Source organism: Lutra lutra, chromosome 7, assembly GCF_902655055.1.
Source record: "Lutra lutra chromosome 7, mLutLut1.2, whole genome shotgun sequence".
In the NCBI taxonomy this organism is placed as follows: Eukaryota; Metazoa; Chordata; class Mammalia; order Carnivora; family Mustelidae; genus Lutra; species Lutra lutra.
Genome location: NC_062284.1, coordinates 3,074,972 through 3,089,563, shown reverse-complemented (window position 1 = coordinate 3,089,563; position 14,592 = coordinate 3,074,972). Strand labels below are relative to the sequence as shown.

Sequence of the window (14,592 nt, the reverse complement as noted above, 5' to 3'; positions counted from 1 at the left end):
GTGTGCTGTAAAGCTAATGACCCCTTGGTACCCTTTGGGGAAAAGGTAAACATTTTTTAATTGACAACAGATTTTGTGTATCTCGTGCCTTCCATGTGTACTACCTTTTTGGGGCTTTTTATATTTACAAACTAATTTGGTAAGTATTTAGTAGTTTCTGAATTCATGGAAACAATGCCTGATATCTGTAAATACCTGCAGAGTTCCAGTGCGTTAGGCACAGGGTGGCCCCCGCCCTCACACTGTCTCTGAGACCAAGGCAGACAAGGTGTGGCGAATTCTCTTTTGCAAAGGAGGGTCCTGGGGTAAAATTCCTTTCCCATGGCCACAATAGGAGCGCACAGACTTGAACGGGTCTATGGTGTTCTTCCCGCTCCAAACCACCTGCCCTGCCCACCGCACGAGGTGTTTAGGAGCGCTCTATTGGTGGTTCAAGAAAATCCTACGTCAGATCACGGTTTTGTCCTGCAGACGTAGATGTGTCCTGGGAGGCAGCCCTGCCCGCCTGGGGCACTAGCGAGCCGGTGCTGGAAGCGAGACCTTCTGACCACAGGGCGCAGCAGTGCTGCCACTCTGTTTTCATCAGATAAAGCAGACGCGGTTGTCTCTCTCCACGGGCTTCAAACTCAGGTGGCAGGTGTGGGTACCTGTTTACTGGGCATTCAGACTGCACCCCCACTTGGCCCCTGGCCAGACAGACCGGTGTCCATCACGTCCCTGGAGGAATCTGGGGCCACAAAGCAAATAGATTTCACATGTCCTGTGACCGGGGGGAGGGGCGAGGACTCGGGGGACGCACATGGGCGTGATGTGTAATTAAATGAGCTGCGGTCCAGCTGAGGGGTGCGGGAGGTAGAGAGATCGACTTGGGCCTTGAGCGCAAACCCAGTCTGGCTTTGTTTTCTCCCGCAAGCACCAGTGTGCCTTCGCCCCTGAGGGCTTTATCTCGGAGACCTTTCTATGCGCTGCCTTTTGTGGGGCTGCATGTTTTTGTTTGTTTGTCTTTGCTGTTCTTTTTTTTGAGGGCTTTTTTTCTTTTTATAAAAGGGCCGCTTTAACAAGTGATCACAAATTCCTTGCAGCCATTCAACGATAAATTACACCCAACATCCTAGCCTGCCATATTCTGAAACTATCTGGGGGAATTCATGTTAAATGCCCTGATCAAGGTGTTGCCCTTTGAGATTTCTGTCTTGGGTGTGTGTGTGTGTGTGTGTGTGTGACAGAGAGAGAGAGAGAGAAAGAGAGAGAGAGAGAGAGATTCTGCTCTCGTTAATTCCGAAAAGACACCTTTCTTCAGCACAAGGGGGTCCAGGAGCGTTGGGTCACACAGTGTAGACATACAATATAATCTACTAAAATCAGTGTATACTGGGTGCAATGGTTAGGACTTAGGTGAGCTCGAGTGAAGATCCCAGGCCCCTGAGGCCCTGTGGTCTTGGGAGGACCTGTGGTCTCTGCTCGAGGGCCCCTCTGGGAGGATCCTGCAAAAGCCTTTACCACCTGTAGGCTGCTGAGGATTGGAGGGTTAGAAAGTGGTGACCAGTGGGCAGGACTGCCACGTGAATGTTGCCCTTTTCGGTTTTCCGAGTTGGGGTCTGTAGAGAGATTTCATAAGAACGCGGCATTAGTCGCTATGCTTGTCTTTGTGAACTCAGAGTTTGAACAGAATTGCTGTTAGGGAAAAAAGGGGGGGGTGGCGGCAGGCCTTTTGGGGCGGAAGTGTTCAGGACACCCTCCACCTCCGTATGCCAGGCTCTGGCTCTGCAGCCTCAAGCGTCCCGTGGATCAGAGGCGGCCCCATGCAGTCCCCGCGAGAGGGACACTCTGTGTTCCTGGGAATAGACAATAGAAACACGGCCAGGATGTCAGGCACCGTGAGTGGACGTAACCACAGGAACTCAGGGTTCAAAGATAGTCACATCCTTTCCTGAATTGCTTCCTGCTTTACTAATTGAGATTTAGAATCACCCCTTTGAGATCTCCCCCTTCCCGCTACCCAGGGTGGTGCGGAGAGCAGGAGGGGCCGTCTGCCACCTTCCTCCAGTGGGAGAGAAGTGAGGGGCCGTCACAGCGCGCCTGCTGTTGCTTCCCACGGCCATGCGGTGTCCCCGCTGCAGACGGGCCACACTCCCTTGACAGTCAGGGGCTTCCCTTTTCCCTGGAAATGGGGCCCATCACCCCCTCTTCTGAAGGAAGCTGCCTTTAGTGAGTCCAAGACGAGGCGCTCTTACAAGGGAGTTTGCCGTGCAATTCAGAGATGCTGACGCCCATATTTCCAGGGCATGAGAGCCCATCCGACGGGCCCATGAGATGCCCCTGTTCCCACCTGAGGGACCTCACCATCCCAGTCTTGGTGATCAGGGAAGCCTGCCCCATGGAGGAACACAGGTCACTGCCGGGGGACCCCAGAGACCCTCCGTTCCCTCCCATCCCAGAGGTCGCCCGTCCTTTCTCTTCCTCCACATGATCATCTGAAGGCCCAGGCTCTCTGCCTCGAAAGCACAGAGCTTGTCATCTGGGCATGCCAGCTTTCCAGCTCTTAACAAAAATCATCAACAACAACAACAACAACAACAATAATAATACTAATAGACCGCATGCATTCTGAATGCTACTTCCTGTGGTACTTCCTGAACGCTAGGCATTGTTCTAAGTGCCTATCCACGAATCCACTGAGTTAATCCCCATAATATCTCTACAAAGTAGATGTTATTTTGATTTCCATTTTTTAAAAAACGTTTATTTGACAGGGGGAGGGGCGGAGAGAGAGGGAGAGAGAGAGAATCTCAAGCAGACTACCCCAAGCACAGAACCCTGTGCGGAGCTCGACCCCACAACCCTGAGATCATCACCTGAGCCAAAAATCAAGAGTCAGATTCTCCACCGGCCAAGCCACCCGGACGGCCCTTGCTTCCACTCTCACACAGGAGGAAATGTAGGAAGCGTGTCCGGGGGCACAGAGCTGAGCTAGACCCCGGCAGTCGCGCTGAAGGCTCTGGAGTGCACGCTTCTAGCCACTGTGCGACATCAGACTGCCTCATGGAAAGGAGCCTGCGAGGTCTGGAGCCTTGTCAGATGACCGGTGACAGCGAATACGGCTGCTCCTCCCGCCTCAGGAGCCCATGACTCCCAGGGGGAGTCGCAGGAACATCCCCCCTTCCGAGACCATCATAGAACAACCGACCACCAGGAGCTGTAGGATAGACCTTCTGACTGGCCAGAGTGGGCCAGGGACAGAGGTCAGGGAGAGGAGAGGCGGCAGAGGGGAAGTCAGGGAGAGGAAGTCCCCCATGGCCGTGGGCCTTCCATGCCCCAGCCCCAGGGAGGGGGTGTCCCTGCCACAGGGGAGGCTCGGGCTTGATGTGGACAGACCCGACAGCGGCATTTCTGATGTCTGCCCCCTTCTGCAGAAGATGCCCGAGAAGAGTAGGCTCCAGGCACTCAAGGCAGGATCGAATGTCTTTAGTGAGGAAGTGCGGATGTGATGGGGAGTGACATTCCAAGGGCAGAGAGGAAGAAATCCTACTGCTGGGGAGTGAGCGCCACACAGCCCCCCCGGCGACAGTGGCCTTGCTGCAGCGGCTCTCCCTGGGGTCATTCTGTCGGGGAACATGGGGTTTTGGGCTGGAACATTCCATAACCCTGGTAGCTGCCACCTTCAGAGAGAACCCTCCGATCAGCACCCAGCAAAGACCCCCGACGGCCAGGCCCAGGCCCCTGAGGCCTCAGTGAAGATTTTCCCTTACCGGGACGTGTCCCAGAGCAAGTGGAGACTTTCCAAGGGAAGTCACGCCTGTCAGCAAGGAGTTCTAGTACTTGAAACCACTGACCTCTCTTTTTTATACTGGGGTTTATGGGATCAAAGGCAGGGCTGGAAGAGAGCAGAAGGAAAACACCTTTAAAAACAAGCATATCGTGATTTGGTCAGAGGTTTTGCAGCATGGAGACGTTTTTATGTGAGCACAGAGGGAACAGTGGTTGATTCTGCACAGTGGGGTCCCCGGCGGCTTTCCAGAAAAGACGGACGACACTTGATGGGACCCTTGAAAGACTCTCCATGCCATGGGTCCTATGGATGGCTGATCTCTGGCAGTTTGCTCTTAGAGGTGTTCTTTATTTTGCACTGTCATGGCTCCTACTCCCGTCCAGCCTGCTGTCACACAGGTCCTTTTAAAGCACCACGCTTGCAGTCCCCTCCGTGGGTCCTGCCTTGCCTTCAAGAACCTTCAGAATCTGGTTAGACTTTCTTGTGTTCAGCTCCCAAACGTTCACCCTTGCTGGTCACGCCTGGTCCCTGTCCCTCACCGCTACTGACTTCATTTCTGCTGTGTCCCTGTTTCTTGTGTTCTTTCCTATAGTTGTCCTACAAAACATCGTATCATCCCAAATCTCCTCTGAAACATCACTTTTCCATGATGCACCATTTGTTGTCTTCTTATAATGGCCACTCACAATAATTCATTTTCATGCCAGAAATTTGGCTTTGGTTATATTAGAGGATCCCAAGTTGTAGTACAACTTGGATGTGAAGATAAAATAAAAATTTTAAATTTGCTTACAGTAGGAATCCCATTTCTTCTAAGTCCCTACTCACTGGGTATCTGGGAAAAATGACCTAAATATAAAACCCATATTAAAGCTTGGTTCAGTCCTTTCATATAAATCATCCCTTAGCTGAGGGTCTAACTCTTTTTGCATAAAAATGTTCCATTGATTAGGTGATCTCCCTGTCCCTGCATTTCTTGCTCAGTTGTCTGGGAGGATGATGTGTGTGTACTGGGCTTGAGGAGGGAGAAGAGATCTCTGTCTTCGGCATGGTCCTCGATGGGTTCTAGTTGTGTCCTTCTTCTTTTCCTTTTCCTTCTTCTCTTCCTAAGCTCTGTCCTCCTCCTCCTCTTTTTCTGTGTTTTCCAGGCTGGCTGCCCCCTCCTGACTGAGTCAAGTCTTTCTGATCTGGGATCTCTTCTTTCCTTATCAACTCCACTTCTTCAATTTTTAAAAATTTATCTTTCCTTATTCACCCCTCCTTAGGGAGAGGTACCGAGACAGAGAGAGAGAATTCCAAGCAGACTTCCTGCAGAGCATGGAGCCCGATGCCGGGCTCGATCCCAGGACCCTAAGATCATGACCTGCGTTTAAATCAAGAGTCAGATGCTTAACTGACTGAGCCACCCAGGCGTCCTGCCACTTAATTAATTTTTAATTTAACACTTGGGACAATTTCATTTCCTTCACTACAAAGCCTTTCTTGTGAGTCCATCAACACAAACAGTAACCCAGTGGGTCCCTGTATGTCATGCGGCAGATGCGGCATCTCTGATGAGACAACGGTCTCTCCAAGTGATATCGGGGGATTAGATCCTTCTTTTCTGTTCTCCACAGCCTGTCACCTAGGCGACACCCATAAAATATATTTAACCAGTGTGTTGTCTTAACTGATATGAGGAAGTGCTTCTCAGGGAAAGGGAAGCAGAAGAACGTTTGGTATTCGAGCTTCCTAAATGTCAACTAAACTATTTAAGACACAGGAATCCCTAGATTGTCTTGAGCCAGCGCAGGGGACCCAGCAGAAGCTGACTAGACAGGCTTAGTTTTGACGCTGGAAGAATGCCGAGTCAATGCAAGTGTTTAATGCGAGCCCTCCATGTCTTCCAAGATTACTAGAAAGTGTTGTCATATAATGGAACACTTGTCAGTCTGGTAATCAGTCTTGGCTCTGTCCTACTCTCGCCGGGTGTCTTTGGCTAGTGACTGAAGACTTTGAGGATCCCAGTTTCCTCTGTTTTAAATTGAGGGTAATGATCGTGCTGACCCACCTACCTCAAAGGGAATGTCAGTGTGACCCCTTGTAAACTGGAAAGCATTGCCCAGATACAAGGCTGTCTTCTTCGGGATCGCCATTTCCCAAGATAGAAGCCCACTCAAAGTAGCTCAAGAAAAATGGGATTCACTGGATGGATGCGTGGATATTTAATAGAATTTGGGCATCAGCACACCTTGAGGGCCCAGACCCAGGAATCAGAAAGTGAGGAGCCCATGTTACGTAATCGTATTGAAAGAAACAGTTTGTCATCTTTCCTTCTTCCGTGTCTACTTCGTTCTTCTTTGCTCTGAGAGCTGGCTGGCTTTGCCTCAACAGGCATCTCAGGAAAGTGATGGTTAGCTCTGTCTCAGACTGATGGGAGTCCCCAGCTCTTCTGCTGCAATTCCAAGTTCCTGGGAAAGACTGTCCTGGCATGGACCAGGTGTTTGCCTCTCTGATGATCAGCTGTGGCCAACGAGGCTGGGTCCTGTGTCCAAACCAGGCCCCCCTTTTGACAAGAACTAAGTGTAGACTGGCATCCTCAGCTGTCTGTTAATTAAACCTTGTTAATTTTGTGATATTTCTTTGGTTTATGGAGTTTAAGACAGTCAGGGGTCAGACAGCAAGAAATTTCAGTCCCTAAAGCATGCTTGCCACATCAGTGAGCCTAGGATATAAGGGAAGGTTTTCACTCTGCTCTCTTCCACTCTTTGGCTTGCGTTTCAAAGAGTCAGATACAGAGAAAACTGGCCACGGTTAAGGGAAGAGGAGGCCATATAGTTTTATCAACTGATGACCTTCCGTGGGGCCAGATGGAAAACAGTCCTCGTTTCAAGAGAGAAAGGTCAACCAGTTTTAGTCTTTGCATCAACTCTTTCTTCCATAGGTGTGACCTGGGTTAAGATTTAATGTTTCTGAAACAAGAAAAATGTGGATACAATACAGGATTTTGGAACGATTCACCGCAAAATAGTACAACTAATCCCAGGGGGATGTTTATTTCTTATATTTTATGTCTTCCTTGCGTACTTCCAAAAAGGATTTGAGGCAGATTATAAAGGCCAGAAGCATGAACACAGCAAGATATAAAAGTTAAGTAGTAAAAAGGGAGAAATGAAAGAAATTGAATTTTAAGATTCTGGCTGATAATTTATTAATAATTTTTTGTAGGGAAGGGGTGCCTGGGTGGCTCAGTTGGTTAAGTGGCTGCCTTCAGCTTAGGTCATGATCCCAGGGTCTTAGGATTGAGCCCCACATCCGGCTCTCTGCTCAGCGGGGAGCCTGTTTCTCCCTCTCCCTCTGCCTGCCTCTCTGCCTACTTGTGTTTTGTCAAATAAATAAAATATTTTAAAAAATGTTTTTTTGTAGAAAAAAAATGTTAAGTGTCTACCTTGCATCACATGTCAAAATAAATTCCCAGTGTAACCAAGTGTTAAATATAATTGCTAAACCAGAAAGGAACTAGAAAAATACATTTCAGTATTTATCTGTTAGGGTAGAAAAAGCATTTCTAAACTTATTAAAGGTAGAAGAAGCCTTAAAAGGAAATATTAACAGAGCTGACTACATGGAAATACAAAGTTTCTTGACTTTGCAAAGTCCCCAAACTAAAATCAAATGGGGAAAATATTTCCAGTACAGAAGACAAAGGGTTGATAACCTCATTAGGAAGGTTGATACTCTTATCTGTTAAAAATAGTAAAAAGTCAAACATTCCAATAGATAAATGAAGGACAGAAAACAGGAAATTTTTGAAGAGTTAATACAAAAAGCAAATATACGTGAAAGCTATCAAACCTAGGATATGAAAGGAAATGTAAATTAAAACAATGAAATTCTATTTAACACGATTAGAAAACTGTTAGCAAATTATAGCACCCAAGCTGAGAAGAGAGATTGGGGAAAAAAAGGGAACTTAGGGAGCCTGGTGATAATAAGGAGGGAAATTCCTGGAGGGCAATTTGGCAATGTTTTGAAAAGCTCATCAAACACACCCTTTTTCTCAGAAATTTTATTTCCAGAAATTTGTTTTTGGGAAATCACCAAGGATTTGTGTAAGGCTTTAGGTACAAGGATCTTTGTCCTTTATTCTTTTATTTTTTAAATTTTTAAAAAGGTTTTATTTATTTGACAGACAGAGATCACAAGCAAGCAGAGAGAGAGAGGGAGGAGGAAGCAGGCTCCCCGATGAGTAGAGAGCCTGATGCGGGACTTGATCCCAGGACCCCGGGACCATGACCTGAGCTGAAGGCAGAGGCTTTAACCCACTGAGCCACCCTGGCACCCCTATTCTTCTTCTTCTTCTTCTTTTTTTTTTTTTTTTAAATAGAAACTATTTACCAAAGATTTTTATAACAACCATTGATTATTTTTATAATAAGAAAAACAACACAAAATAATTTGTTGCCTTTCCATATCTGTTTCCTTTCATTGAGAAGTTTGTATAGGATTAACGAATTCCCATCAATTAGGCAGTTTGTACCCAACTCTGAAGAGTAAAGTAACATTGGTCCGCCAGCATCTGGCTTGGGGGAGGGGATTGGTAATTAAGTAAAAAGGTTTCTGAGTCATCAAAACTTACACCAACACTTTTTACTGTTAATATGAGAGCTCCCTAGAGCTTTTACTTAGAATTTCCTTGCTGTTGTTGTAGACAGAATTTGAAAGAGCCCGTTTTCTCTTTCCATCCTCCAGTGGGTTAAAGGCAGGCCCTTGGTTCCCGTGGAAAGGACGGGGTGGGGGAGGGGAGCCCACCGGGAGGGAAGAAGGGCACCTGAATTAACGAACACAAAAACAGAAACAAAGAAACAAACACAAGTTCTCACAAAGCTTGGCAGTTTGGTGCCAAAGCAGGGACAAGCAACCCTTCCCACCGAAACCGTTCTTGAAGGCACGGATCATAATTAACATTCCCCATAAAGACCTGGAGTCCCCTCGAAAAATTCAAAGCAAGACGGTCAAAAGAGAGCTTTTACATAAGGTGAAGAAATGAGGGGACTCCCGGGGAGAGGCCGGTGGCGGGGTCTGGCCTCGTGCGACTCTTGGGAAGTTGTTCTGCCCTGTGGTGGCCGATCTGCCTGAGTGATGTGCGTGTGGCCCTTCTCCTCTGCTCACAGGACTGCCCTCCGGATGCCGAGGACTTCCGAGCCCAGCAGTGCTCCGCCTACAACGACGTCCAGTATCAGGGCCGTTACTACGAATGGCTTCCCCGGTACAACGATCCGGCTGCCCCCTGCGCACTCAAGTGTCACGCACGGGGACAGAGCTTGGTAGTGGAGCTGGCTCCTAAGGTCCTGGATGGGACTCGCTGCAGCACGGACTCCCTGGACATGTGCATCAGTGGCATCTGTCAGGTGAGCCACACCTACTTCCCGTACCCCGGGTCGGCAGCGCCGCGCCCACTCTCCCTACCGAGCCTGGCTCTCTTCTTTTGTTCATGCAGATGAAACGTTGCTTCTGATACTTTTCATGTAAAAAAAAAAATATGGCAGACAGCATCACTCACCTTCAAATTTTGTTTTATTTATTTAAAAAAGCATAAACTTTGTCCAGGTAGACTCAGAAGACTGCAGTAGATGACACCGTGTGGTTCCTCTAGGTCAGTGGTGCTCCAGCTCGAAATGGCATCAGAATCACCCAAAGGACTTGTTAAAACACAGGGTGCAGGACCCCCATCCCCAGAATCTCTGACCGAGTGGGTCTGGGCTGGAGCCCCATAATTTGCATTTCTGACAAGTTCAAGGGAGATGCTGAGGCTGCTGCCCCAGGGACCCCAGTTAGAGAACCACAACTTGGGAAGGATAATGTGGATGGGTTTGGGGAGCCTTTTAACAACGTACTGTTTTATTAAAATTAATTTGTTGATTTGGGTCTTTGGGAGCAATGACTGACTTACTAAAAAAATGAGCGTGAGTGCATTCCGGTAGATTTTTCGGAGTGGAGTTTGCAACGCTGTGAAGCAGGTAATGGAGACACAGAACCTCACGCTCTTCCCCAGCTCACAGTGGCTATGAGGATCCAGGGCCCCGGGCCAGGTTGCTGAGATAGGGTGGGGATGGCAGGGAAACGATGAGACTCTACCCCTGTTCCCTTAATCTCTGGAAGCATATTTTAAAAGAATTGTGTCTAGGATTCCATACCCTATTACGCTCCTAAGAAAAACAGTATGAATAAGGACAACACCCAACCATCTACCAAGTGTCGGCCATTACCAGCCATCTCGGGGGTCACACGGTCAAAGACGAGCCATGACCTTGCTCTTCGAAGTCACCTCTCCTGCCTCCATCTGCTCATCTAGAAAGTGGCCTCCCGTTGCTCACTGCACAATTTTGGAGTCCTTCTTGAGTCCCTTCTGTCAACACACACATCTAATCCGTTGTCATTCTGTGTTCAAAGTCTTTTTTTTTTTTTTTCCTTTTAAATCCACCATTCCTTTCTGTCTGCATGACTTCTTTTTTGGTCTATGCCTCCATCAACTCTGACCTAAATCGCATCGCTAGCCTCCTCTCCTGCACTTCCAGCTCCCACCATTGTCCCGCGTGGGTCCATTCTCCACCCGGCACCTGAAGCGATTGCTTCAAAACCTAAGACAGTTTCATTGTTAAGAGTTGGTCACTCCCTGACTGAAATCCCTCGATGACTTATCACAGCCTCGATGGTGAAATCCGCGGTCCTCGTTTGGCTTTTCAGGCTCTTCCTGGACACCCACGCTTTTTAAAAAATAGACTTAATTTTCTAGATTCACAGCGAAATTGAATAGAAGGTACAGAGAATTCCCATCTGTCCCCTGGCCCTTCATATGCATGACCTTGCCCGCTATGAAATCCCGCATCAGAGGGTGCATCTGTTTTGATCAATGAGCCTACGTTGACACATCATTACCACCCAAGGTCTGTGCTGACTCTTGGTGATATGTGTTCTGTGGGTTTTGGCGAATGTCTGTTGACTGCTTCTACCAATGGAGTGTCTTACAAAGCAGTTTCACTGCCCTGAAAGCCCTCTGTGTTCTGCCTGATCATCCTTGCCTCCCCTGCTAACCCTTGGCAAGCACCGATCTCTCTATTGTCTCCGTAGTTTTGCCTTTTCCAGAATGTCATATAGTTGGAATCACAGAGCGTGTATGCTTCTCAGATTGACTTCTTTTACTTAGTAGTGTGCATTTTAGTATCCTCCGTGTCTTCCATAACCTGGCAGCTCATTTCTTTTTATCACTGACTAACACCCCATTTGTCTGGATGAACTACATTTTACTTTCCTACTGAAGGACATCTTGGTTGCTCCCAAGTTTTGGCAACTAGGATAAAGCTGCTTTAAACATCCATGTGCAGATTTTTGTATGGACACAAATTTTTGACACATTTGGGAAAACACCAAGGAGTATAATCGTTGGCTCACGGTAGGAGTATGTTTAGTTTCATAAGAAAGTGCCAAACTGTCTTGCAAAGTGACCATTTTGCACTCCCACCAGCAATGAATGAGACTTTGTCTTGTTCCACATCCTTGCCAGCATGTGGTGGGGTCCTTCCTCACATTTGGGCCCGTCTAGTAAGTGTGTAGTGTCATTTCATCGTTGCTTTGATTTGTAATTCCCTTAATGAAATACGGGGTTTAATATCTTTTCTTCTGCTTATTTGCCATCTATATATCCTCTTTGATGAGGCAACTGTTAAGCTCTTTTACCCATTTTTTAAAAAAGATTTCATTTATTTATTTGACAGACAGAGATCACAAGTAGGCGGAGATGCAGGCAGAGAGAGGGGGAAGCAGGCTCCCTGTTGAGCAGAGAGCCCGATGTGGGGCTCCATCCCAGGACCCTGAGATCATGACCTGAGCCAGCCAAAGGCTGAGGCTTTAACCCACTGAGCCATGCAGGTGCCCCTCTTTTACCCATTTTTAAACTGAGTTGTTCATTTTCTATCATTGAGAGATATTTGTATATTTTGGGAACAGTCTTTTGCAAATATTTTTCTCCCAGTGTAACTCATCTTCCCATGTTCTTGACCGTGTCTTTTATAGAGCAGAAGTTTTTAATTTTCAATGAAGTCCAGCTTAACAATTATTTCTTTTCTAGGCATTGTGCCTTTGGTATTGTATCTAAAAAGTCATCATCATGCCCCAGGTCAACTAGATTTTTCTCCTATTTTATCTTCTAGGAGTTTTATAATTTTGTGTTTTATATCTAGGTGTGGGATTCATTTTGAATTAATGTTTGTGAAGGATTTAAGTCTGTGTCTAGATACTTTTTCTTTTGCCTGTGGATGTGCAGTTATTCTAGTCCTTTTGTTGGAAAGATGATCTCTTCTCTGTTGTATTGCCTTTTCTCCTTTGTTGAAGATCAGGTGACTGTATTAATGCATTTCCATGCTCTCTGTTATTTTCCATTGATTTGTTTGCCAGTACTAAACTGTTTTGATTACTTTAACTTTATAGTAAGTCTTAAAGTTGGGTAGTGTCAGTTTTCTGACACTGTTCTTCTCCTTCAGTATTGTGTTGACTATTCTGGGTCCTTTCCCTCTCTCTCTATAAACTTTTATTTTCCTATTTTTTAAAATTTCTTTTCAGTGTTCCAGAATTCATTGTTTATGCACCACACCCTGTGCTCCGTGCAATACGTGCCCTCCACAATTCCCACCACCAGGCTCCCCCATTCCCCCACCCCCCCTCCCCTGCAAAACCCTCAGTTTGTTTCTCAGAGTCCACAGTCTCTCATGGTTCGTCTCTCCCTCTGACTTCCCTCAACTCCCTTCTGCTCTCCATCTCCCCATGCCCTCCATGTTATTCCTTATGCTCCACAAGTAAGTGAAACCATATAATAATGGACTTTCTCTGCTTGACTTATTTCACTCAGCATAATCTCCTCCAGTCCCATCCATGTTGATACAAAAGTTGGGTATTCATCCTTTCTGATGGAGGCATAATACTCCATTGTGTATATGGACCACATCTTCCTTATCCATTCGCCATTGAAGGGCATCTTGGTTCTTTCCATAATCTGGCGACTGTGGCCACTGCTGCTGTGAACATTCTCCATAAACTTTTGAGTCAATCTGTCAGTATCCACAGGATAACTTCTTGGAATCAAGTTGAGAAGAACTAACGTCCTGATAACACTGAGTCTTCCTGTCCACAAACAAGGACTATCTCTCCATTCATTTAGTTCTTTTTAAATTACTTTCATCAGAGTTTTGTAATTTTCCTCGTATAATTCTTGTACAAAATTTTTGTTGGGTAGTACATTTAATTTTCATGAGAAATTGGTCTGTAGGTTTCTTGTAACATCTTTATCTGGTTTTGGCATTCGGGGAAATGCTATTCTCGTAGAATGAGTTAAGAAGTATTCTCTCCTCTTTTTCTGAAAGAGATTGTAGAGAATTGGTATAATTTCCTAAATGCTTGGTAGAATTTGCCAATGCACGCATCTGCACCTCATGCTCTCTGTTTTGGAAGGTTATTAATTATTGGTTAAATTTCTTTAATAGAGACCCATTCAGAATGATTTTTCTTCTGTGAGTTTTGGCAGATTGTATCTTTCAAGGAATTGGTCCATTTCTTCTAGGTTATCAAATTTGAAGGCACAGAATTGTTTATAATATTCCTTTGTTATCTTTTCAATATCCATGGGATCTGTAGTGCAGGTCCCCTCTTTCATTTCTGATATTAGTAATTTGTATCTTCTTTTTTTCCTTAGTTACCCTGTTAGAGACTTGGGATTTGAGTGATCTTTTAAAAAACCAGCTTTTGGTTTCATTGATTTTCTTTATTTATTTCCTGTTTTCAATTTTATTGATTTCTGCTCTAGTTTTCATTATTTTTCTTTTTATTATTATTTTGTATTTAATTTGTTCATTTTTTCTGATTTCCTAAGGTGGGAGCTTACATGATTGATTCTGAATTTTTCTTCTTTTCTTACATATGCATTCAGTGCAGTAAATTTCCCTGTAAGCACAGCTTTTACTTCATCCCACATATTTTGATAAATAGTATTTTCATTTTCCTCAAAATATCTTAAAATTTCTCTTGAGATCTCGTCTTTGACTCTGTGTTATTTAGAAATATGTTGTTTAGGGGCACCTGGGTGGCTCAGTCAGTTCAGTACCTGCCTTCGGCTCAGGTCATGATCCCTGTGTCAGCCTCCCAGCTCAGTGGGGAACCTGCTGTGCTCTCCTGTGCATGCCCTCTCTGTCTGTCTGTCTCTCTCAAATAAATAAATAAGTAAATAAATAAAATCTTAGGAAAAGAAGTATGTTGTTTAATATCCAAGTATTTTGGAATTTTCCAGCTATATTTCTGATACCGATTCCAAGTTTAAGTCCAATGTGGTCAGAGAGAAGATGTTGTATGATTCCATTTTTTTAAAAAGATCTGTTAAGGTGCGCTTTGTGTCCCAGGATGTGGTCTTTCTTGGTGAATGTCCCGTGTGAGCTTGAGAGGAAAGTTCATCCTGCAGTTCTTAGAGGAAGCAGTCAAGAAGATATAAATTATATCCATTTTTTTGATGATGCTGCTGAGTTCAGCCATGTTTTCACTGATTTCTCCTTGCTGCATCTGTCCATTTCTGATAGGTGGGTTCTGAATTCTCCCTACTCTAGTAGTGGATTTGTCTGTTTTTCCTTGCAGTTCTATCAATTTTTGTCTCATGCGTTTTGACATTCTCATTTGGCACATATGCAGTAAGGATTATATGTCTTCTTGAAATATTGTTCATGCTATCATTCCATAAATGCCCCTCTTAAACCTGATAACTTCCTTCCTCAGAAGTCTGCTCTGTCTAAAATCAATACACCTAC

General features: G+C 45.5%; 1 protein-coding gene across 3 annotated transcripts in view; it reads left to right on the top strand.

Annotated features, from left to right (window-relative positions):
- ADAMTSL3 (ADAMTS like 3) overlaps positions 1–14,592 on the top strand; it is a 342,411-nt gene that overhangs the window by 137,832 nt on the left and 189,987 nt on the right. For 2 of the 3 annotated variants that reach the window (XM_047736615.1, XM_047736614.1), the window contains exon 6: positions 8,923–9,159. The exons of the other annotated variant lie outside the window; for it this stretch is intronic. In XM_047736615.1, coding sequence (XP_047592571.1) covers positions 8,923–9,159 — 237 coding nt within the window. The remainder of the gene's footprint in view (positions 1–8,922; positions 9,160–14,592) is intronic. 3 annotated transcript variants of the gene reach the window in all.